This window comes from Coregonus lavaretus (assembly GCF_964263955.1).
Source record: "Coregonus lavaretus genome assembly, contig: HAP1_SCAFFOLD_340, whole genome shotgun sequence".
Classification (NCBI taxonomy): Eukaryota; Metazoa; Chordata; class Actinopteri; order Salmoniformes; family Salmonidae; genus Coregonus; species Coregonus lavaretus.
In genome coordinates this window covers 413,454-437,810 of record NW_028166140.1, presented here as the reverse complement: position 1 = coordinate 437,810, position 24,357 = coordinate 413,454, and the positions used below count along the sequence as shown (strand labels likewise).

The following is a 24,357-nucleotide window of genomic DNA, read 5'->3' as shown; positions in this document are numbered from 1 at the left end:
CTACCCGGACTATTTGCACTGCCCCCCCACCCCATCCTTTTTACGCTGCTGCTACTCTGTTAATTATTTATGCATAGTCACTTTAACTCTACCCACATGTACATATTACCTCAACTACCTCAACTAGCCGGTGCCCCCGCACATTGACTCTGCACCGGTACCCCCCTGTATATATAGCCTCCCTACTGTCACTTTATTTTACTTCTGCTCTTTTTTTTCTCAACACTTTTTTTTGTTGTTTTTTTATTTTTATTTTTTTGTTAAAAATAAATGCACTGTTGGTTAAGGGCTGTAAGTAAGCATTTCACTGTAATGTCTGCACCTGTTGTATTCGGCGCATGTGACCAATACAATTTGATTTGATTTGATAGGCGCAGTACCCTGGGATGGAGCAGCCACCTCACCACCCGTTCTACCAGCACCACCCTCCTCCTCCCCAGGCGCACCCCCCCTACGCTGGGCACCACCCTGGGCACCACCCTGTACCACACGACGCCCGCTTCAGGGAGAAGAGAGTCGTCCGCTCCTTCAGCTCCAACCTGGTAAAAGTTCATTTCCTGTTTCCTGTCTGCTCTGATGGGATTACTTGTTTTGAAGAGGATAATTCATCAACTCTTGGAGGGCAGTGGAAGTTGATCAAAACGCAAAAAATAAACAACTGATGAAAAGGTTAAGGACCAAATTACTTTGGTTTTATCAATAAAGAAGCGTTTTTAGTCAACTTCCGCTGCCCTCCAAGAGTTGATGAATTTCCTCTTCACTTCAGTTTGCTACTCATGCACCTTGGTTGGGGAGCGAGATAGCGTCAGTGTTCCCTTTTGCAGTGACTACTTGTTTTACCAGGCAGTCATACGACGTTACTGTGGCAATGTTTCGTTTAGTTACAATACGTTTTGCTCCGTTGAGCCCATACTTGATAGGTTGCCCACCTACCCCAACAGAAGGATTCTGCATCACCCATTCACACATGTTCACTTAAATGTGTTAATGCCCAGAGGGACTATAACTAGTTAGTAGTCTGAACACCACATCTCTCTCCGCCTTCTGCAGCATGACTATGACATGCGGGTGGATGACTTCCTGAGACGGACCCAGGCCGTGGTGACCGGTCGCCGCAGCCGTCCCCGGGAACGAGACCGGCAGAGGGAGCGAGAACGGCCCCGGGACGCCCGCCGGGACCGGGACCGGGACCGCGACAGGGAGAGAGACAGGATCAGGGACAGGGAGAAGGAGAGGGGGCGCTACAGGAGATAATCAGGGACATATTCAAATCAAACAGCAAGTCCTGCGGTAGTTTATCTTACCGTGTTTCCTTTTTTTAAATAAGCTGTACCTTTTTTTAAGTGATTGTGTAATCTTTTTTACATGATGTTGTCAAGTCATCAGCTCATATCATGAATGCAGTGTAACTGAACAAAGGCAACAACAGGAGAAGTGGTTTGCAGATGTGATGTTAGGTTGTTTTTGTTTCTTAGAACCAGACAGACAGTGATGACTTTAAATGTTTAATGCCATATGGTCTTTATGTTGTTCATAATTGTACATGGTTCAAATGAAGATCTTGCTATTAAAAGGGGTATAATGGAGTTGTACTGAATCTGTTGTATCAAGTCTCTTTTTACTGGCCTTTTGGTTTTAAGCCATTTGTTTTTTTTATAGTGTTTGACCGGTCCAGAAGCAAAAAAGCAATATCGTCTGTCTAGATCTTTCCTTTCTGAAGTTTAAATCCGGACTCCAATCAGTGCTGTAAGGCTTAAAGTTTAGAAAACCTGCGATGATGGAGAGATGTTTGGTCGGGGGAGGGAAAAGGTATCATGTTTTGAAGGTCTGTTTTGTACAACAAAAATATACTGTGTTTTACTACTGCCGTCAGTTGATAAGTAAAAGACTGGTCTGGATTGATTCACTTTATAGAAAACTGGTTTTACTCAGAACTGAGTTTAGATTTTTAAGACCTTTATGAAACCAGTCATAACACCTTTTGAGTGTTGAAGTATCATAAATAGCTTCATATCACATTAAACATGCGTCATAATCAATTATTTATATATACTGATAGGGGGCACTGTGTACAATGCCCCCACCATTGTATAAAATCTTATTTTGTTTTTGCCACATTCATTTTATTACAGACACGTGTAAGAGCGTGAAGTGACCCCAGACACATGTCCAGATAGCTTAGCGGTTAAGAACGTTGGGCCAGTAACAAAGGTTGCTGGTCTGAATCCTGGAGTCGGCTAGGTGGAAAAATCTGCCGTTCTGCCCTTGAGCAAGGCGGTTAACCTCAACAACAACTGCTCCCCAGGGACCAATGACGTGGATTAAGGCAGCCCCCGCACCTCTGATTCAGAGGGGTTGGGTTAAATGCTAAAGACACATTTCAGTTGAATGCATTCAGTTGTACAACTGACTTGGTATCCCCCTTTCCCCGTGTGTGACTGTGAGAGCGAAGTCTCTGCAGTGCTGCTCGTGGCAACGTCATTTCGCTGAGTCGACCTTTTAAAGTATATATATTTTTGAGATTACGAGATTACTAATGTTACTGTCCCCAACACATACCTGTAATTTTGGCCTTGAAACATTTAATTGAAATACTGTAGCGTTCCATTAACTCCTATAGCCGAGTTGGTTGTTTAGCAACAAAACCGACGCGTGCACAACTATGGGGCAAAACAGACAGGTTCGCTTTGATTGTTGACAACATGTAGGCCTTAACAATATTTAGTCTCCGAATGTTTATTGAAAACATAAATACATTTGCACCATGAGCACTTGTCTCTCAAATACATTGTTACAGTTGTTTGTTGGTTAGCACATTTTTGCCATATTAGCATTGACAGGAAATCAATCAAAACAAGACACGCTATCAAGAACAAGGTAAAACTATCTGAAACGTGCCACCTATGATTCCCCACATGGCAGCTCGTCATTGTTGCTAGCCATCTGACCGTTCAGAATCGTAACAAAGCACGGCTTCCGGCTACATCATTTGAGTGACGTTATTAGCCAATGTGGGGTGCCAATGTGGCCTCTCAGTAACCAATACATAGCATCAGCAATCCAGGGTTTAAATACACTTTGTCGGGCCATGGACTCCTCTATAAGGTGTCAAGCGTTCCACAGGGATGCTGGCCCACGTTGACTCCAATGCTTCCCACAGTTGGTGCCAATTTGGCTGGATGTCGTTTGGGTGGTGGACCGTTCTTGATACACACGGGAAACTGTCGAGCGTGAAAAACCGAGCAGGTGCGCCTGGCACTTACTACCGTACCCCCTCAAAGCCACTTAAATCTTTTGTATTGCCCATTCACCCTCTGAATGGCACACATTTTTTACATTTTAGTCATTTAGCAGACCCTCTTATACAGAGCGACTTACAGTTAGTGAGTGCATAAACTTTTTTTTCTTCATACACAGTCCATGTCTCAAGACTTAAACATCCTTCTTTAACCTGTCTCTTCCCCTTCATCTACACTGATGCAAAATTAAGGCAGTTATACAATTTTAAAAACATTACAATACATTCATAACAGATTTCACAACATACTAAGTGTGTGGCCTCAGGCCCCTACTCCACTACCACATATCTACAACAAAACATCCATGTGTGTGTATAGTGTGTATGTTATCATGTGTGTCTGCATGTGTCTGAGCCTGTGTTTGTGTCTCTTCCCTGCTGTTCCATAAAGTGGATTTTAATCTGTTTTTTCAAATCTGATTCTACTGCTTGCATCAGTTACCTGATGTGGAATAGAGTTCCATGTAGTCATGGCTCTATGTAGTACTGTGCGCCTCCCATAGTCTGTTCTGGACTTGGGGATTGTGAAGAGACCTCTGGTGGCATGTCTTGTGGGGTATGGATGGGTGTCTGAGCTGTGCACTAGCCGTTTAAACAGACAGCTCGGTGCTTTCAACATGTCAATACCTCTCACAAATACAAGTAGTGATGCAGTCAATCTCTCCTCCACTTTGAGCCAGGAGAGACTGACATGCATATTATTAATATTAGTTCTCTGTGTACATCCAAGGACCAGCCGTGCTGACCTGTTCTGAGCCAATTGCAATTTTCCTAAATCCCTCTTTGCGGCACCTGACCACACGACTGGGCAGTAGTCCAGGTGAGACAAAACTAGGGCCTGTAGGACCTGCCTTGTTGATAGTGTTGTTAAGAAGGCAGAGCAGCACTTTATTATGGACAGACTTCTCCCCATCTTAGCTACTGTTGTATCAATATGTTTTGACCATGACAGTTTACAATCCAGGGTTACTCCAAGCAGTTTAGTCACCTCAACTTGCTCAATTTCCACATAATTTATTACAAGATTTAGTTGATGTTTAGGGTTTAATGAATGATTTGTCCCAAATACAATGCTTTTAGTTTTTGAAATATTTAGGACTAACTTATTCCCATTCTGAAACTAACTGTAGCTCTTTGTTAAGTGTTAGTAATTTCAGTTGCTGTAGTAGCTGATATGTATAGTGTTGAGTCATCCACACACATAGACACACTGGCTTTACTCAAAGCCAGTGGCATGTTGTTAGTAAAGATTGAAAAAGGTAAGGGGCCTAGACAGCTGCCCTGGGGAATTCCTGATTCTACCTGGATTATGTTGGAGAGGCTTCCATTAAAGAACACCCTCTGTGTTCTGTTAGACAGGTAACTCTTTATCTACAGTCGTGGTCAAAAGTTTTGAGAATGACACAAGTATTGGTCTTCACAAAGTTTACTGCTTCAGTGTTATGAGATATTTTTGTCAGATGTTACTATGGTATACTGAAGTATAATTACAAGCATTCCATAAGTGTCAAAGGCTTTTATTGACAATTACATTAAGTTTATGCAAAGAGTCAATTACATTTACATTTTAGTCATTTAGCAGACGCTCTTATCCAGAGCGACTTACAGTTAGTGAATACATATTTTTGTTTGTTTTTTATACTGCCCCCCCCCCCCCGTGGGAATCAAACCCACAACCCTGGCGTTGCAAACGCCATGCTCTATCAACTGAGCTACATCCCTGCCGGCCATTCCCTCCCCTACCCTGGACGACGCTGGGCCAATTGTGCACCGCCCATGAGTCTCCCGGTCGCGGCCGGCTGCGACAGAGCCTGGATTCGAACCAGGATCTCTAGTGGCACAGTTAGCACTGCGATGCAGTGCCTTAGACCACTGCGCCACTCAGGAGTACAATATTTGCAGTGTTGACCCTTCTTTTTCAAGACCTCTGCAATCCGCCCTGGCATGCTGTCAATTAACTTCTGGGCCACATCCTGACTGATGGCAGCCCATTCTTGCATAATCAATGCTTGGAGTTTGTCCGAATTTGTGGGGTTTTGTTTGTCCACCCGCCTCTTGAGGATTGACCACAAGTTCTCAATGGGATTAAGGTCTGGGGAGTTTCCTGGCCATGGACCCAAAATGTTGATGTTTTGTTCCCTGAGCCACTTAGTTATCACTTTTGCCTTATGGCAAGGTGCTCCATCATGCTGGAAAAGGCATTGTTCGTCACCAAACTGTTCTTGGATGGTTGGGAGAAGTTGCTCTCGGAGGATGTGTTGGTACCATTCTTTATTCATGGCTGTGTTCTTAGGCAAAATTGTGAGTGAGCCCACTCCCTTGGCTGAGAAGCAACCCCACACATGAATGGTCTCAGGATGCTTTACTGTTGGCATGACACAGGACTGATGGTAGCGCTCACCTTGTCTTCTCCGGACAAGCTTTTTTCCGGATGCCCCAAACAATCGGAAAGGGGATTCATCAGAGAAAATGACTTTACCCCAGTCCTCAGCAGTCCAATCCCTGTACCTTTTGCAGAATATCAGTCTGTCCCTGATGTTTTTCCTGGAGAGAAGTGGCTTCCTCGCTGCCCTTCTTGACACCAGGCCATCCTCCAAAGGTATTCGCCTCACTGTGCGTGCAGATGCACTCACACCTGCCTGTTGTCATTCCTGAGCAAGCTCTGCACTGGTGGTGCCCCGATCCCGCAGCTGAATCAACTTTAGGCGACGGTCCTGGCGCTTGCTGGACTTTCTTGGGCGCCCTGAAGCCTTCTTCACAACAATTGAACCTCTCTCCTTGAAGTTCTTGATGATCCGATAAATGGTTGATTTAAGTGCAATCTTACTAGCAGCAATATCCTTGCCTGTGAAGCCCTTTTTGTGCAAAGCAATGATGACGGCATGTGTTTCCTTGTAGGTAACCATGGTTAACAGAGGAAGAACAATGATTTCAAGCACCACCCTCCTTTTAAAGCTTCCAGTCTGTTATTCTAACTCAATCAGCATGACAGAGTGATCTCCAGCCTTGTCCTCGTCAACACTATCACCTGTGTTAACGAGAGAATCATTGACATGATGGCAGCTGGTCCTTTTGTGGCAGGGCTGAAATGCAGTGGAAATGTTTTTGGGGGATTAAGTTCATTTTCATGGCAAAGAGGGACTTTGCAATTAATTGCAATTAATCAGATCACTCTTCATAACATTCTGGAGTATTTGCAAATTGCCATCATAAAAACTGAGGCAGCAGACTTTGTGAAAATTAATATTTGTGTCATTCTCAAAACTTTTGACCACGACTGTACAATATAGCAGGGCGTGTAAAGCCATAACACATATGTTTTTCCATCAGCAGACTATGATCGATAATGTCAAAAGCCGCACTGAAGTCTAACAAAACAAACCCCACAATATTTGTATCAATTTCTCTCAGCCAATCATCAGTCATCTGTGTAAGTGCTGTGCTTGTTGAATGTCCAATTGAAGGTCCCCAAGAACACAGTGGCCTTCATCATTCTGTTATGATAATTATTTAACAAACTATTTCAGTGTCTCTGTGCGTCTCCCAAAAGGTTGTAATGCTTTTGGATCAAAGAAACGGACAGAGTCCATAGTCAGAGATGTTTATTCATTGAGAATTCTGCCATCACAATTTCAGAGTCCATCTTTTATACTCACACGTCATACAAAAATCCCTCCCCTCTTTAGGCGGGCTGTAGTTTTCCACTTTAAAACTGCTCTCCTGACCATCAGTTCACACACACATGTTCTTATCATAGGCTGCATTCCTTAGTTATAGCCGTCCTCACAATATCCTGCACCATATTTCATACTCCTTAAAAAGCCTAACAGTCTCTCTCCTCCCTAAATTGGGAGGCCCCTTTATCTTGGTTTCTCAGTTGTCTGTAGCCAGTTCTCCTTGTCCTTTGTTGTCTGGTCTAACTCTTACTCCCATTGCTAAATAGTAGCTCAATGTCATAGTCTTTACTGGTCCTACACTCACACATTCTAACACATTTCACACAGTTTCAGGGTGTAATAATTAGTCATTAATAATTATTCTATCACATTCTTAAATGGAAGAAGTTTGGAAACCACCAACACTCTTCCTAGAGCTGGACGCCCGGCCAAACTGAGCAATCGGGGGAGAAGGGACTTGGTCAGGGAGGTGACCAAGAACCTGATGGTCACTCTGACAGAGCTCCAGATTTCCTCTGTGGAGATGGGAGAAACTTCCAGAAGGACAACCGTCTCTACAGCACTCCACCAATCAGGCTTTTATGGTAGAGTGGCCAGACAGAAGCCATTCCTCAGTAAAAGGCACATGACAGCCCGCTTGGAGTTTGCCAAAAGGCACCTAAAGGACTCTCAGTCCATGAGAAACAAGATTCTCTGGTCTGATGAAACCAAGACTGAACTCTTTGGCCTGAATGCCAAGCGTCATGTCTGGAGGAAATCTGGCACCATCCCTACGGTGAAGCATGGTGGTGGCAGCATCATGCTGTGGGGATGTTTTTCAGCGGCAGGGACTGGGAGACTAGTCAGGATCGAGGGAAAGATGAACGGAGCAAAGTACAGAGAGATCCTTGATGAAAACCTGCTCCAGAGTGCTCAGGACCTCAGACTGGGGCAAAGGTTTACCTTCCAACAGGACAAAGACCCTAAGCACACAGCAAAGACAACGCAGGAGTGGCTTCGGGACAAGTCTCTGAATGTCCTTGAGTGGCCCAGCCAGAGCGCGGACTTGAACTCGATCGAACATCTCTGGAGAGACCTGAAAATACAGTGGGGAAAAAAAGTATTTAGTCAGCCACCAATTGTGCAAGTTCTCCCACTTAAAAAGATGAGAGAGGCCTGTAATTTTCATCATAGGTACACGTCAACAATGACAGACAAAATGAGAAGAAAAAAAATCCAGAAAATCACATTGTAGGATTTTTAATTAATTAATTTGCAAATTATGGTGGAAAATAAGTATTTGGTCAATATCAAAAGTTTCTCAATACTTTGTTATATACCCTTTGTTGGCAATGACACAGGTCAAACGTTTTCTGTAAGTCTTCACAAGGTTTTCACACACTGTTGCTGCTATTTTGGCCCATTCCTCCATGTTGAGATCTGGAGACTGGCTAGGCCACTCCAGGACCTTGAAAGGCTTCTTATGAAGCCACTCCTTCGTTGCCCGGGCGGTGTGTTTGGGATCATTGTCATGCTGAAAGACCCAGCCACATTTCATCTTCAATGCCCTTGCTGATGGAAGGAGGTTTTCACTCAAAATCTCACGATACTTGGCCCCATTCATTCTTTCCTTTACACGGATCAGTCGTCCTGGTCCCTTTGCAGAAAAACAGCCCCAAAGCATGATGTTTCCACCCCCATGCTTCACAGTAGGTATGGTGTTCTTTGGATGCAACTCAGCATTCTTTGTCCTCCAAACACGACGAGTTGAGTTTTTACCAAAAAGTTCTATTTTGGTTTCATCTGACCATATGACATTCTCCCAATCCTCTTCTGGATCATCCAAATGCACTCTAGCAAACTTCAGACGGGCCTGGACATGTTCTGGCTTAAGCAGGGGGACACGTCTGGCACTGCAGGATTTGAGTCCCTGGCGGCGTAGTGTGTTACTGATGGTAGGCTTTGTTACTTTGGTCCCAGCTCTCTGCAGGTCATTCACTAGGTCCCCCCGTGTGGTTCTGGGATTTTTGCTCACCGTTCTTGTGATCATTTTGACCCCACGGGGTGAGATCTTGCGTGGAGCCCCAGATCGAGGGAGATTATCAGTGGTCTTGTATGTCTTCCATTTCCTAATAATTGCTCCCACAGTTGATTTCTTCAAACCAAGCTGCTTACCTATTGCAGATTCAGTCTTCCCAGCCTGGTGCAGGTCTACAATTTTGTTTCTGGTGTCCTTTGACAGCTCTTTGGTCTTGGCCATAGTGGAGTTTGGAGTGTGACTGTTTGAGGTTGTGGACAGGTGTCTTTTATACTGATAACAAGTTCAAACAGGTGCCATTAATACAGGTAACGAGTGGAGGACAGAGGAGCCTCTTAAAGAAGAAGTTACAGGTCTGTGAGAGCCAGAAATCTTGCTTGTTTGTAGGTGACCAAATACTTATTTTCCACCATAATTTGCAAATAAATTCATTAAAAATCCTACAATGTGATTTTCTGGATTTTTTCTCCTCAATTCGTCTGTCATAGTTGACGTGTACCTATGATGAAAATTACAGGCCTCTCTCATCTTTTTAAGTGGGAGAACTTGCACAATTGGTGGCTGACTAAATACTTTTTTTCCCCACTGTAGCTGTGCAGCGATGCTCCCCATCCAACCTGACAGAGCATGAGAGGATCTGCAGAGAAGAATGGTAGAATCTCCTCAAATACAGGTGTGCCAAGCTTATAGCGTCATACCCAAGAAGACTCAAGGCTGTAATCGCTGCCAAAGGTGCTTCAACAAAGTACTGCGTAAAGGGTCTGAGTACTTATGTAAATGTGATATTTCAGTTGTTTTATTTTTAATAAATTTGCATTAATGTCTAAACCTGTTTTTGCTTTGTAATTATGGGGTATTGTGTGTAGATTGAGGAGGGGGGGTGGGGGGGACAATTCAATCCATTTTAGAATAAGGCTGTAATGTAACAAAATGTGGAAAAAGTAATGGGGTCTGAATACTTTCCGAATGCACTGTATATAGACAGGGGTGTGCCTTTCTAAATCATGTCCAATCAATTGAATTTACCACAGGTGGACTCCAATCAAGTTGTAGAAACATCTCAAGGATGATCAATGGAAACAGGATGCACCTGAGCTCAATTTCGAGTCTCATAGCAAAGGGTCTGAATACTTATGTAAATAAGGTATTTCTGTTTTTTATTTTTAATAAATTTGCAGAAATGTCAACCTGTTTTCGCTTTGTCATTATGGGGTATTGTGTGTAGATTGATGAGGAAAATAATTTAATCAATTTTAGAATAAGACGTAACAAAATGTAGGAGAACTACCTGCCCGAATGCCAACTGTAACGTTTGGTGGAGGAGGAATAATGGTCTGGGGCTGTTTTTCATGGTTTGGGCTAGACCCCTTAGTTCCAGTGAAGGGAAATCTTAACGCTACAACATACAATGACATTGTAGACGATTCTGTGCTTCCAACTTTGTGGCAACAGTTTGGGGAAGGCCCTTCCCTGTTTCAGCATGACAATGCCCCTGTGCACAAAGCGAGGTCCATACAGAAATGCTTTGTCAAGATCGGTGTGGAAGAACCTGACTGGCTTGCAGAGCCCTGACCTCAACCCCATCAAACACCTTTGGGATGAATTGGAACGTCGACTGCGAGCCAGGCCTAATCGCCCAACATCAGTGCCTGACCTCACTAATGGTTTTGTGGCTGAATGGAAGCAAGTCCCCACAGCAATGTTCCAACATCTAGTGGAAAGCCTTCCCAGAAGAGTGGAGGCTGTTATAGCAGCAAAGGGGGGGGACCAGCTCCATATTAATGCCCATGATTTGGGAATGAGATGTTGGTCAAGCAGGTGTCCACATACTTTTGGTCATGTAGTGTATATATGAAAAACAGAAACAGCACTCTGAACGTTTGGGGTATGAACACTTCTTCGGTGGTCAAGGCAATGGCAATCAATGTCACAACAACCAGACCTCACAGGTGGGCATCATGATACATTCCCAGTCAGTATTGGCCCAATCAAGAGATACCAGCAGAGGGCGCTGTGGGGGAACCATGACAACCAAATCACGATAGAAACACAATACAATTACATGATGTCATTCCCTAAATGTTTGGCCTATTTAGAACCTACTACAAACAACTAGAAAAAGAACATTCCTCATTGAGGCCTGCTGGGGCAAGAGTGTCCAATATGTCTGTCAATATACCCATCCAATACAGTGGGGGGGAAAAGTATTTAGTCAGCCACCAATTGTGCAAGTTCTCCCACTTAAAAAGATGAGAGAGGCCTGTAATTTTCATCATAGGTACATGTCAACTATGACAGACAAATTGAGGGGAAAAAATCCACAAAATCACATTGTAGGATTTTTTATGAATTTATTTGCAAATTATGGTGGAAAATAAGTATTTGGTCACCTACAAACAAGCAAGATTTCTGGCTCTCACAGACCTGTAACTTCTTCTTTAAGAGGCTCCTCTGTCCTCCACTCGTTACCTGTATTAATGGCACCTGTTTGAACTTGTTATCAGTATAAAAGACACCTGTCCACAACCTCAAACAGTCACACTCCAAACTCCACTATGGCCAAGACCAAAGAGCTGTCAAAGGACACCAGAAACAAAATTGTAGACCTGCACCAGGCTGGGAGACTGAATCTGCAATATGTAAACAGCTTGGTTTGAAGAAATCAACTGTGGGAGCAATTATTAGGAAATGGAAGACATACAAGACCACTGATAATCTCCCTCGATCTGGGGCTCCACGCAAGATCTCACCCCGTGGGGTCAAAATTATCACAAGAACGGTGAGCAAAAATCCCAGAACCACACGGGGGGACCTAGTGAATGACCTGCAGAGAGCTGGGACCAAAGTAACAAAGCCTACCATCAGTAACACACTACGCCGCCAGGGACTCAAATCCTGCAGTGCCAGACGTGTCCCCCAGCTTAAGCCAGTACATGTCCAGGCCCGTCTGAAGTTTGCTAGAGTGCATTTGGATGATCCAGAAGAGGATTGGGAGAATGTCATATGGTCAGATGAAACCAAAATAGAACTTGTTGGTAAAAACTCAACTCGTCGTGTTTGGAGGACAAAGAATGCTGAGTTGCATCCAAAGAACACCATACCTACTGTGAAGCATGGGGGTGGAAACATCATGCTTTGGGGCTGTTTTTCTGCAAAGGGACCAGGACGACTGATCTGTGTAAAGGAAAGAATGAATGGGGCCATGTATCATGAGATTTTGAGTGAAAACCTCCTTCCATCAGCAAGGGCATTGACGATGAAACGTGGCTGGGTCTTTCAGCATGACAATGATCCCAAACACACCGCCCGGGCAACGAAGGAGTGGCTTCGTAAGAAGCATTTCAAGGTCCTGGAGTGGCCTAGCCAGTCTCCAGATCTCAACCCCATAGAAAATCTTTGGAAGGAGTTGAAAGTCCGTGTTGCCCAGCGACAGCCCCAAAACATCATTGCTCTAGAGGAGATCTGCATGGAGGAATGGGCCAAAATACCAGCAACAGTGTGTGAAAACCTTGTGAAGACTTACAGAAAACGTTTGACCTGTGTCATTGCCAACAAAGGGTATATAACAAAGTATTGAGAAACTTTTGTTATTGACCAAATACTTATTTTCCACCATAATTTGCAAATAAATTCATAAAAAATCCTACAATGTGATTTTCTGGATTTTTCTTTCTCATTTTGTCTGTCATAGTTGACGTGTACCTATGATGAAAATTACAGGCCTCTCTCATATTTTTAAGTGGGAGAACTTGCACAATTGGTGGCTGACTAAATACTTTTTTTCCCCCACTGTATACAGTGGGGAGAACAAGTATTTGATATACTGCCGATTATGCAGGTTTTCCTACTTACAAAGCATGTAGAGGTCTGTAATGTTTATCATAGATACACTTCAACTGTGAGAGGCGGAAAAAATCCAGAAAATCACATTGTATGATTTTTAAGTAATTAATTTGCATTTTATTGCATGACATAAGTATTTGATCACCTACCAACCAGTAAGAATTCCGGCTCTCACAGACCTGTTAGTTTTTCTTTAAGAAGCCCTCCTGTTCTCCACTCATTACCTGTATTAACTGCACCTGTTTGAACTCGTTATCTGTATAAAAGACACCTGTCCACACACTCAATCAAACAGACTCCAACCTCTCCGCAATGGCCAAGACCAGAGAGCTGTGTAAGGACATCAGGGATAAAATTGTAGACCTGCACAGGGCTGGGATGGGCTACAGGACAATAGGCAAGCAGCTTGGTGAGAAGGCAACAACTGTTGGCGCAATTATTAGAAAATGGAAGAAGTTCAAGCTGACGGTCAATCACCCTCGGTCTGGGGCTCCATGCAAGATCTCACCTCGTGGGGCATCAATGATCATGAGGAAGGTGAGGGATCAGCTCAGAACTACACGGCAGGATCTGGTCAATGACCTGAAGAGAGCTGGGACCACAGTCTCAAAGAAAACCATTAGTAACACACTACGCCATCATGGATTAAAATCCTGCAGCGCACGCAAGGTCCCCCTGCTCAAGCCAGTGCATGTCCAGGCCCGTCTGAAGTTTGCCAATGACCATCTGGATGATCCAGAGGAGAAATGGGAGAAGGTCATGTGGTCTGATGAGACAAAAATATAGCTTTTTGGTCTAAACTCCACTCGCAGTGTTTGGAGGAAGAAGAAGGATGAGTACAACCCCAAGAACACCATCCCAACCTTGAAGCATGGAGGTGGAACTATCATTCTTTGGGGATGCTTTTCTGCAAAGGGGACAGGACGACTGCACCGTATTGAGGGGAGGATGGATGGGGCCATGTATCGCGAGATCTTGGCCAACAACCTCCTTCCCTCAGTAAGTGCATTGAAGATGGGTCGTGGCTGGGTCTTCCAGCATGACAATGACCCGAAACACACAGCCAGGGCAACTAAGGAGTGGCTCCGTAAGAAGCATCTCAAGGTCCTGGAGTGGCCTAGCCAGTCTCCAGACCTGAACCCAATAGAAAATCTTTGGAGGGAGCTGAAAGTCTGTATTGCCCAGCGACAGCCCCGAAACCTGAAGGATCTGGAGAAGGTCTGTATGGAGGACTGGGCCAAAATCCCTGCTGCAGTATGTGCAAACCTGGTCAAGACCTACAGGAAACGTATGATCTCTGTAATTGCAAACAAAGTTTTCTGTACCAAATATTAAGTTCTGCTTTTCTGATGTATCAAATATGTATGTCATGCAATAAAATGCAAATTAATTACTTAAATCATACAATGTGATTTTCTGGATTTTTGTTTTAGATTCCGTCTCTCACAGTTGAAGTGTACCTATGATAAAAATTACAGACCTCTACATGCTTTGTAAGTAGGAAAACCTGCATAATTGGCAGTGTATCAAATACTTGTTCTCCCCACTGTATATATATATATATATATATATATATATATATATATATATATATATAATCTTTAATATTTGAATTACGTGTTGGGACATACTGAGCCATCTGCTGGTGGAATTCCTTCCTCAGGATCTCTGTTTGACAGCCAGACCTCTCACACGACCTGTCAACTCACAGCTCCTCTGTCAACTCAGTGTATGCCATACCTCTAGTGCTAGCGATGCTTTTCAATGCCAGGGATGCTTTCCAAATAGCACCCTATTCCCTAGACGGGGCACCAGTGTAGACATCATTGACAGCTAGCTACCTTTACTAGTTCCTATTTCTGCAATGATTCACACTCACTGGAGTGCCACAACCTAAAACAATTTTGGTCCCTTACGATGCATAACCGCTTGCCCTCGCATTCAGGTGCTACACAAACAAACCACCTCCTATTTTTCCTGGAACGAAGCCAACAATTTCTAGAGTTGTCATCCAGTGCATCGAAGTTACACTTGTTCTGTTCTGACAATCAGCCAAATGTAAGAGTGGTCTTTGATCTATTTGTGCCAGATAGCCAACTCCTATGTATAGCCAACTCCTAGGGTAACCTGGCATGGCAACAATCATACTGTAGGAATTGGCAAAACAGCATACACAGATCTGAGATCAAGCTAGCCAAATGTCGATTCTCTGCACTCTTAGAAAAAAGGGTTCCAAAAGGGTTCTATGTGGAGGGATAGGGTTCTACCAAGAACCGGTTTGATCTAAAGAACCCTTTTTGGAAGAAAAAGGTTATTTGTAAGGCAAAGGGTTCTACCTAGAACTTTTAACATCCTAAGAACCATTTCTGGAAGAAAGGGTTCTTTGATGATTCTTTGGAAGGCGAGAAGGATTCTTTGGAAGGCAAGAAGCGTTCTTTGGAAGACAAGAAGGGTTCTTTGGAAGGCAAGAAGGGTTCTTTGGAAGGCAAGAAGGGTTCTTTGGAAGGCAAGAAGGATTCTTTGGAAGGCAAGAAGGATTCTTTGGAAGGCAAGAAGGGTTCTTTGGAAGGCAAGAAGGATTCTTTGGAAGGCAAGAAGGGTTCTTTGGAAGGCAAGAAGGATTCTTTGGAAGGCAAGAAGGGTTCTTTGGAAGGCAAGAAGGATTCTTTGGAAGGCAAGAAGGGTTCTTTGGAAGGCAAAAAGGGTTCTACATAGAGCCATATAACACCTTTGAGATGAATTGGAACGCCGACTGCGAGCCAGGCCTAATTGCCCAACATCAGTGCCCAACCCCACTAATGCTCTTGTGGCTGAATGGAAGCAAGTTCCCGCAGAAATGTTCCAACATCTAGTGGAAAGCCTTCCCAGAACAGTGGAGGCTGTTATAGCAGCAAAGGGGAGACCAACTCCATATTAATGCCCATGATTTTGGAATGAGATGTTCGACGAGCAGTTGTCCACATATGTTTGGTCGTGTAGTGTATCTGCCACTATAAAGATACAAGACAAAGACAGACAACTGATAACTTAGCTCAGCTATACCTAAGAATGTGTCATGACCTCATGTTTTGTCATGCATAAATTACACGATTGTGATAATCAGATTCCATGTGAGGCTAAGTTATTCACCAGATTCATTCTTTCTCTCTCTCTCTCACACACACACTCGGATGGCTTCAACATAACAAGCTTATGAAACATCATTCAGTGGGTTAACATTAGCCCTTTTGTTTGCTATATAGCTAGCTAGCTACCTAGGTTGGCAAGAAAAGCTAAGTGGCCCGTCTGGTCAGCATCTAAAACAGCTAGCTAGCTAGATTTACGATCGACTTGAGTTTAGCTTGGCTAGCTAGCTAATGTTTGTGAGAGAGAGAGTGCTAGCTACCTAGCCACAATGGAGCTGAATTGAATGTAATCTATCTAACTAGCTTCTGTTAGCGCATAGGTAGTTACAGTTAGCTCATTGGCTAGCTATCTAGCAATACCAACGAATTACAATGCTTAACCAACCAACCCAAACAATTAAGCAATTTTAGCAGCAGGTGATCACAACATCAGACCTCTTACCACAGATAGAACAACGAGACAGATATTTTATAAATAAACGTGAGGCCGGCAGTGGGAGAAGGTGGAACTAGATGGATTTTGGCCAACATTCTGTTAATTTACTCATCGATGAAACATTTGATCTCAATACAGTTTTCTGTTCCCAAAACTACAATCTGTTACGAACAGAGTGGACTATGCTTAGTAGACTTTACCCTTTTTTTTTTTTTTTTCGTTGTTTAGGAGTGCAAAAGTGAATTGAGTTATCGCAAACTCGCACTTCACAAAGTAGGCGTTCCCCAACTGAAATATGCAAATGTTAGCTACAACACGCCAATAGGATCTCGCTAGCTCTTGCTTGACTCTGCCCACCTCCTTGCTTGTTCTGCCAACTGTGGCTCATTTGTTCCCGATTGAAACGACAGGCTGTGGTCTATCTTGGTGTAGTTATAAAAATCTTCGCTGTTCCCTTCCATTCCGTCTCCTGGATTACACTAGCTAGTCATTCCATATAACATAAACTTCCACTCAACATCCCATAGTAGCTACACACTGTGCCCCACTACCCTCTCCCTCCCAGATCTCAACAATGATTGGAGAAGTGTTTAACATCAAAAGTAGGTTTAGGCTATCACATACTTATGATATATATATATTTTCAAGGGCGCAACGTGACTGCAAGAGACAGGTCGGAATGTCTGACTGAAATACGACTTTTATTTTTTTATTTTGTGGTGTTTGAATTTGTTAATAAAATGCGGGACATGATTGATTGGTTGCGGGACCACAATCCTGGACATGTAGTCACACTAGTTTAGATGGCGGTGCAATTTCTTCCCCCCCCCATTTCCTTTTTTTTGTGAACAAATTTGCAATGTACGTTCCGGACTGTGAAAGGCAGCAATACGCAACATAACGTCTAGTCCGCCGGATAAAGCCACACGAAGAAGAACTAGTGACGACAGTGAAATGGCTGCCCCCACGGAGAATGGGAGACACTTTGGTCAATGGATAGGCATTTTGTTATTTTTGGGGGGTTTCATACCCTCTGCCACGGCGCTCATCGAGGGACTTTATTGTGGCACCGAGATTTGTTACGATGTACTCGGAGTGTCGAGAGAAGCGGCCAAATCGGACATAGGTCGTGCTTACAGACAGCTAGCCAGAAAGTATCACCCGGATAGATTCTCAAGTCTTGCAGGCGAGACTCGTGAAAGTGCTCATCAAAAATTTCTGCTCATTGCAACTGCATATGAAACTCTGAAGGTAAGTGGAGGAAACCTCACAGATGATTCGTACCATAGCCCTCCGTTGCTTCAGCTCTCTGGCCAAGCTAGTTTTGCCGGCTCTTGCTGACGTCAACTTATGCTGTATGCCAATGTGGCACTTTTCTCAACTCCTGAATCAAAGGCCCTCAGTCAAATTGATCATTTTGTCTTGGTTTATAGTGGACCAATACTGTCAATTACCATTTACTCAATAGACCCGAAGAGGCTCACAGGAAAGTAATCAGTAATAGTCCCTTTTCACATAGCTACAGGAGTAGTAGCCAGAGAAAGGGTAGAGCAGGTATGTCCGTCCTGCTTCTCGGAGTAGGGGTGCTCTTCTAGGATCAGGCCCCCCCCCATGGCCATTATTCTGCTTGTTTGCTGTAATCCAAAAGGCCAAACTGATCCTAAGTAAGCGCTTCTACTCTGAGACGCTTGATACATACTATGCACACGGCTCTAAACCATTCTGATAAAGGGGTTATCTTCTCGTAACTTGTACTTGTTACTAGGCCTGTTATCCAAGTAGTCGGAATAGTTTGATGTAGGAAGATTAAAATAAGACCCATTTTCCTCCTGCGTATCAGGATGAGGACTCCCGTAGAGATTACGACTACATGCTGGACCACCCGGAACAGTACTACAGCCACTACTACACCTACTACAGCAGACGGCTGGCACCTAAAGTCGACGTGCGGATTGTCATTCTGGTGACCGTGGTTGCTATATCAATCTTTCAGGTACAGTCGTATCTTCACACGCTCTGAATGTCTCTTGGCTTAAATGCAATATTTATTTCAACGCAAAACTGTTTTTACACGTTTAAGCCAAGAGTCCCACGTGGCAACCTATTTCAAATCCGACAGGGCTCTGGTCAAAAGCAGTGCACTGTATAGGGAATAGGGTGCCAATTTGGGAAACATCTTAACAGTTCTGATTTATGACTGTTTTTCTTCCTTCAGTACTACAGTTGGTGGGCCAGCTACACTGAAGCCATCAACTACCTATCAACAGTCCCCAAGTACCGTATCCAGGCGACAGAGATAGCCAAGCAGCTGGGTCTCCTGAACAAGACAAAAGAGAAGGGTAAGAACCGACGGTCCAAAGAGGAGATCAGGGAACAGGAAGAAGAGATCATCCGAGACATCATCAAGAACAAGATCGACATCAAGGGAGGCTACCAGAAGCCTAAAATCTTGGACATCCTGCTCTGTAAGATTGTCCTGTTCCCCTACTGCCTGTGTGCCTACGTGGTCTGGCACTGTAAGTGGATGTACAGGTTCACCATCTGCAGAGAGGAGTACGGAGACGAGGAGAAGCTGTACATCATCAGGAAGAATATGAAGATGTCTCAGTCTCAGTTTGACGGTCTGGAGGAGGAGCAGAGAGAGACCTTCCTGGAGAGGCAGCTCTGGATCAAAGACAACTATGAGGTCTGGAGTAACGAATGTAGCAGTAGTAGTAGTGGTGGTGGCGGCGGCAGAAGTAGTAGTAATAGTTGTAGTAGTAGGATAGTTGTAGTAGTTGTAGTAGTAGGATAGTTGTAGTAGTTGTAGTAGTAGTAGTATAGTTGTAGTAGTAGTGTAGTTGTAGTAGCAGTAGTAATAGTTGTAGTATAGTTGTAGTAGCAGTAGTAATAGTTGTAGTATAGTTGTAGTAGTAGTATAGTTGTAGTAATATATGTAGTATAGCTGTAGTAGTAGTATAGTTGTAGTAGTAGTATAGTTGTTGTAGCAGTAGTAATAGTTGTAGTATAGTTGTAGTAGTAGTATAGTTGTAGTAGCAGTAGTACCGTATTGGTCCGAATATAAGACGGCCTTTTTTCCCCTCGAAATAGGTCCAAAAAAGTCGGGTCGTCTTATATTCGGGGTCTAGTATTCAGAGCGCAGTTTCTCTTCTTCGGCGCTCCCTTTAAATGTCAATACACATTCGCGGGCACAGATGGCGCCAAAAATTCGTTCCGGACGGAGGGAAGAGGCGTCCTTAACAACCAGCCCGTTACCGGTGTTTAAAGATGGAAAGACAGGCTGACCATTTAGAGACAAGTGGCTCAAAAGTGGGCCAGGTCAATAAACAACAGCGGAGGAGCTATGATGCCAATTTCAAAATAATGGTTGTCAATAAGGCAGAGTCATCTAACAACTGCCAAGCTGCCAAGACATTCGGGGTCACTGAGTGTAATGTAAGAAGATGGCGAGCAGAAAAACAACGTCTAAAAGATGCTAACAGTCAGCGAAAATCCTTCCGTGGTCCTCAAAGTGGTCGTTTCATTGAGGTTGACCGGAGGGTTTTTGAATATGTCAGGGAAAAAAGAAGTGAGGGAATGCCCATTACCAGAGCTGTCATCCAGGTTAAGGCCCTGGAAATCGCCAGAGAGCTCAACATCACTGGATTTAAAGCCAGCCTCGGCTGGTGTCGTAGGATGATGCGGCGTAATGGACTGTCACTTAGACGGAGAACGAGTTTGGCCCAACGCCTGCCGTCAGACTTCGGAGAGAAGCTGCTTTCGTTTCAGCGCTTTGTTATCAACCTGAGGAAGAAGCACTCCTACCCGCTGGATCAGATCGGCAATGCTGATCAGACACCCGTTTATTTCGACATGCCAACATCGGTGACTGTCAATAGAAAGGGAGAAAAGTCTGTGTTGGTGAAATCAACGGGCAACGAGAAGAGCCGCGTCACTGTCATGTTGACATGTCTCGCTGGTGGCAGCAAACTCCCCCCGTATGTCATTCTTAAGCGTAAGACTGTGCCAAAGGACCCAATGCCAGCTGGCATTATTGTGCGCGCCCAGGAGAAGGGCTGGATGGAGTCGGGGCTTGTAGTGGACTGGCTAAAGGTTGTGTGGGGCGCACGCTACGGGGGACTGAGGAAGAGGAGGAACATGCTCGTTCTGGATGCGTTCCGCGGACATCTGACTGAGCCCGTGAAAAGTCAGGTGCGAGCAATGAACGGGGATCTTGTGATCATACCAGGGGGAATGACAAGCCAGCTACAGGTGTTGGACGTAGTTGTGAACAAGCCTTTCAAGGATAACCTGCGAAAAAAATACACAGAGTGGCTCCTGTCTGGCAACCACGCACTCACACCGACCGGGAAAATACAGAAGCCGTCAGTCCGTCTACTGTGTGAATGGATCCTGCATGCATGGGATGCTATTCCCTCACAGAGCATCATCGATGGCTTTAAAAAATGTTGCATCTCAAATGCATTGGACGGCAGCGAGGACGACGTGCTTTGGGAGGAGCCGGTGGAAGCGGAGCAGCTGGGGAGCGATGACAGCGAGAGCGAACACAGCGGGGCAGAGGACGTGTGTGAGGGATAGAGAGACATCGGAGGAGAAGTTTGGCGAATTTTTGTTAAGTTTAGTTAAATGTGTGGCCTGTATTTTCTCTGTTATTTAAAAATGTTGCTTTATTATTGCTTGATATTAATTTTGAATCATACTGTACATAGTTTGCCTTTGTGTTTAATTCACTGTGTTTTTAATATTGTTATTTTAAAATAAAATGAAGTTCTTTGTTCGGCAAATCTAGTCTGCAAATCTGTTTTTCTAAATGTTTGTGTTGAAAAACGGGGGGTCGTCTTATAATCAGGGTCGTCTTATATTCGGACCAATACGGTAATAGATGTAGTATAGTTGTAGTAGTAGTATAGTTGTAGTAGCAGTAGTAATAGATGTAGTATAGTTGTAGTAGGAGTATAGTTGTAGTAGCAGTAGTAATAGATGTAGTATAGTTGTAGTAGGAGTATAGTTGTAGTAGTAATAGTAACAGGAACAGTGTGAAGCATTGCACCATGTATTACAATGTTATTACAACAAATAGCTGTTTTGCCAACTCCTTGTCACTCATTGTCACGCCATGTTTGGCAAGAGAGCAGAAACAGTCTGACACTAATGGGAAATGGGTCCAGATTTAAAACCCCAAATGATTTCTGAATGAGTTTGTACTATTTCTGTCTGTATTGCGTCATGTTGTTATACAGGTGTACAAGGAGGAGCAGGAGGAAGAGATGAAGATGAAGATGGCCCTGGACCCCAGGTGGAAGAGGTACCGACGGTGGATGAAGAATGAAGGACCTGGACGACTCACTTTTATTGACGATTGACAACATGCATATCATATATTGCACCTGACTTGTGCCAGTTATACATTCACACTGTGTTTATACAGTCACACTGTTATACAGTCACATTGTGTTTATACAGTCACATTGTGTTTGCATACCTGTGTATTTGTGAATAAATCTACTGATGATGTGTATACAGACGATTGAAAATAATGCCTGTTTGTATGGATAATTATTTTCAGAGATATTGTATTGGGGCAGTATATAATGACGAGATGCCCGTGTCTCCGACCTAACAGCGGGAGTCGTTGTCCTGGCAGGCAACAGTCTTTGGTCTGCTTAAGCCCATAGAAACGCATTGGGCTTATTCTGGACAGAGTTTGGCGAGAGATAACCCTCTCGTTCGACTCTTCCTCTCTGATTGGAGACATTTCAGGTGAACGGTGTCTTAATAACTTCAAGATATATGATTGGATGAAGTTGGCTTCAGCTAGCACATTGCCCCCTCAGAATTGACCTGTAAAAGTTCGACTTTGGGCACACAAAAAAAACGGTCCAACTCAACCCCTTTCTCAATTTTCTAACAAAAATGGGGTATGCCTTTGGTGGTTCGTCGATTTATCATTCATGTTATTTTTTTGCGTTTTTGCAAAAAAAAACTGACACAACCCAAGGTTTACGCAAGGTTGTATTGTCCGTTGTAGCTGCTCTTCTGTCTCTGGCCTGAACCGTCATCCCGTCAGACCCAGATTGGGCCTACTTCTAGTCTCCGTTGGTCCATGAACAGTCTTCGTATGCACTGTCTTACTTCGGGAAGGCTGTTTTCAAATCACAATTGAAAGTACCGGTACACAAAATTATACAAAGTATTCATAACCCCATAACCCTCTTAAAATATTAAAAAATTATATATTTTAACTGTCTGGATATTTTTTTTTTTTACGTATACCCTGTCGGATGCAAAACGTGTCATTAAAAACGACATAAAGATGCCAATGCAAATGTAGTGCCAGCTGTGGGCCTCTGAGAGGCTGGTTTTATTTTTGTTTCTTGAGATCCAGCAGCAGCTGAGCTCTTTACTTGGTCCTCAGTGGTCCTCCCTCAGAGGCGTCATTACCATAGGGGGCATGGGGGGCAAATCAGTGGTCCTCCCTCAGAGGCGTCATTACCATAGGGGGTACAGGGGCAAATCAGTGGTCCTCCCTCAGAGGCGTCATTACCATGGGGGGCATGGGGGGGCAAATCAGTGGTCCTCCCTCAGAGGCGTCATTACCATAGGGGGCATGGGGGGCAAATCAGTGGTCCTCCCTCAGAGGCGTCATTACCATAGGGGGCACAGGGGCAAATGCCCCCTCAGAATTGACCTGTAAAAGTTCGACCCTGGGCACAAAAAAAAAAAAAACGGTCCAACTCAACCCCTTTCTCAATTTTCTAACAAAAATGGGGTATGCCTTTGGTGGTTCGTCGAATTGTCATTCATGTTATTTTTTTGCGTTTTTGCCCAAAGTCAACCTTAAAAAACAAAACATATTGTTGTTGTTTTTCTGTAATACTACTAGCCACCTAGCAATTGTATGAAGTTGGCTTTAGCTAGCCCAGATAGGTTCCCAATCTCCCAACCGCATAACTAGCTACCAAGAAGCCATTTCAGGCTATAAATCAATTTAGAGTAGCTAGCTTGTCTAACTATATTAGCTGGCGTGACTGCTGGCAAGGTTGGTAGACTTTAGAAAAATAAGCAATATCTAAATGTACTGAATAAGACTCACATTCCTTTCAATCTTTTACCCCGATTTTAGCAGAGAAGCATATACATTTTCTTTAAAAAAATAAAAAATAAACAGCAGTCAGGAGGATACAGACAGCTCCAGAGGTATGCTTAGATATGCAGAAAAATACATATTTTTGACCTAGAATTAATATGCAGAAAAATACATATTTTTGACCTAGAATTAAGCATAATGATTATGGTTCTAGATTTCAGGAAAAGGCTGAGCCATCCTCATGTTCTTTGTCCCCCCTCAGATTTTTGGGGTGCATGACACCCCTGCGAGGATGGCTGGGTGTGGTGAATTTTTAAGAATTTTTGCATTTTTCAAACACCTGAAACAGCTTTTTCCTGCAATCTAGAGCCATAATCATTGATTAATTATATCTTAGCATACTTATTAAACAGTCTGTATCCTCCTGACTGGTGGTTCTTAAAAAAAGTAATATATATATATATATATATGCTTCTCTGTTAAAATCGGGGTAAAAGATTGAAAGGAATGGAGTCTCATTCAGTACATTTAGATATTGCTTATTTTTCTAAAGTCTATGAACCTTGCCAGCAGGCATGCCAGCTAAGATAGTTAGACAAGCTAGCTACTCTAACTTGAAATGGCTTCTTGGTAGCTAGTTATGCGGTTGGGAGATTGGGAAACTATCTGGGCTAGCTAGCCAACTTCATACAATTGCTAGGTGGCTAGTAGTAAAGAAAGGGAACAAATCTGAGGGGGCTTGTGCCCCTGTGCCCCCAATGGGCACGACGCCTCTGCATCCTCACGTACTCTGTGCCCCCTCAGATTTCTGGGGTGCATGACGCCAATGGTCCTCCCCATCTGAGGATGTGGCTTCCGCTTCAAAAGTTTGGGA

The 24,357-nt window shown here is 43.8% G+C and overlaps 2 protein-coding genes across 2 annotated transcripts in view; both read left to right on the top strand.

The window, feature by feature from the left end:
* The window catches only part of LOC311115017 (YTH domain-containing protein 1-like), a 53,593-nt gene extending 51,996 nt beyond the window's left edge, over nucleotides 1-1,597 (top strand). The window contains exons 14-15 of the mRNA XM_084190235.1: nucleotides 372-542; nucleotides 1,051-1,597. Coding sequence (XP_084046361.1) covers nucleotides 372-542; nucleotides 1,051-1,254 — 375 coding nt within the window. The 3' untranslated portion in view covers nucleotides 1,255-1,597. The remainder of the gene's footprint in view (nucleotides 1-371; nucleotides 543-1,050) is intronic.
* A 15,720-nt stretch (nucleotides 1,598-17,317) lies between these two features.
* On the top strand, nucleotides 17,318-21,921 carry LOC311115023 (dnaJ homolog subfamily C member 25-like). The gene is made up of 4 exons (XM_084190240.1): nucleotides 17,318-17,647; nucleotides 18,237-18,389; nucleotides 18,612-19,082; nucleotides 21,637-21,921. The coding sequence occupies exons 1-4, from the start codon at nucleotides 17,351-17,353 to the stop codon at nucleotides 21,757-21,759; spliced, it is 1,044 nt and encodes a 347-aa protein (XP_084046366.1). The 5' UTR covers nucleotides 17,318-17,350; the 3' UTR covers nucleotides 21,760-21,921.
* The last annotated feature ends 2,436 nt before the right edge of the window (nucleotides 21,922-24,357 follow it).

What these genes read in the sequence shown, in the direction of transcription:
- LOC311115023 (XM_084190240.1), top strand. Translation starts at nt 17,351, where the DNA reads ATGGCTGCCCCCACGGAGAATGGGAGACACTTTGGTCAATGGATAGGC. An exon ending in CTGCATATGAAACTCTGAAG is followed by an intron (nt 17,648 to 18,236) that starts GTAAGTGGAGGA and finishes CCTGCGTATCAG; the next exon opens with GATGAGGACTCCCGTAGAGA. An exon ending in GGATCAAAGACAACTATGAG is followed by an intron (nt 19,083 to 21,636) that starts GTCTGGAGTAAC and finishes GTTGTTATACAG; the next exon opens with GTGTACAAGGAGGAGCAGGA.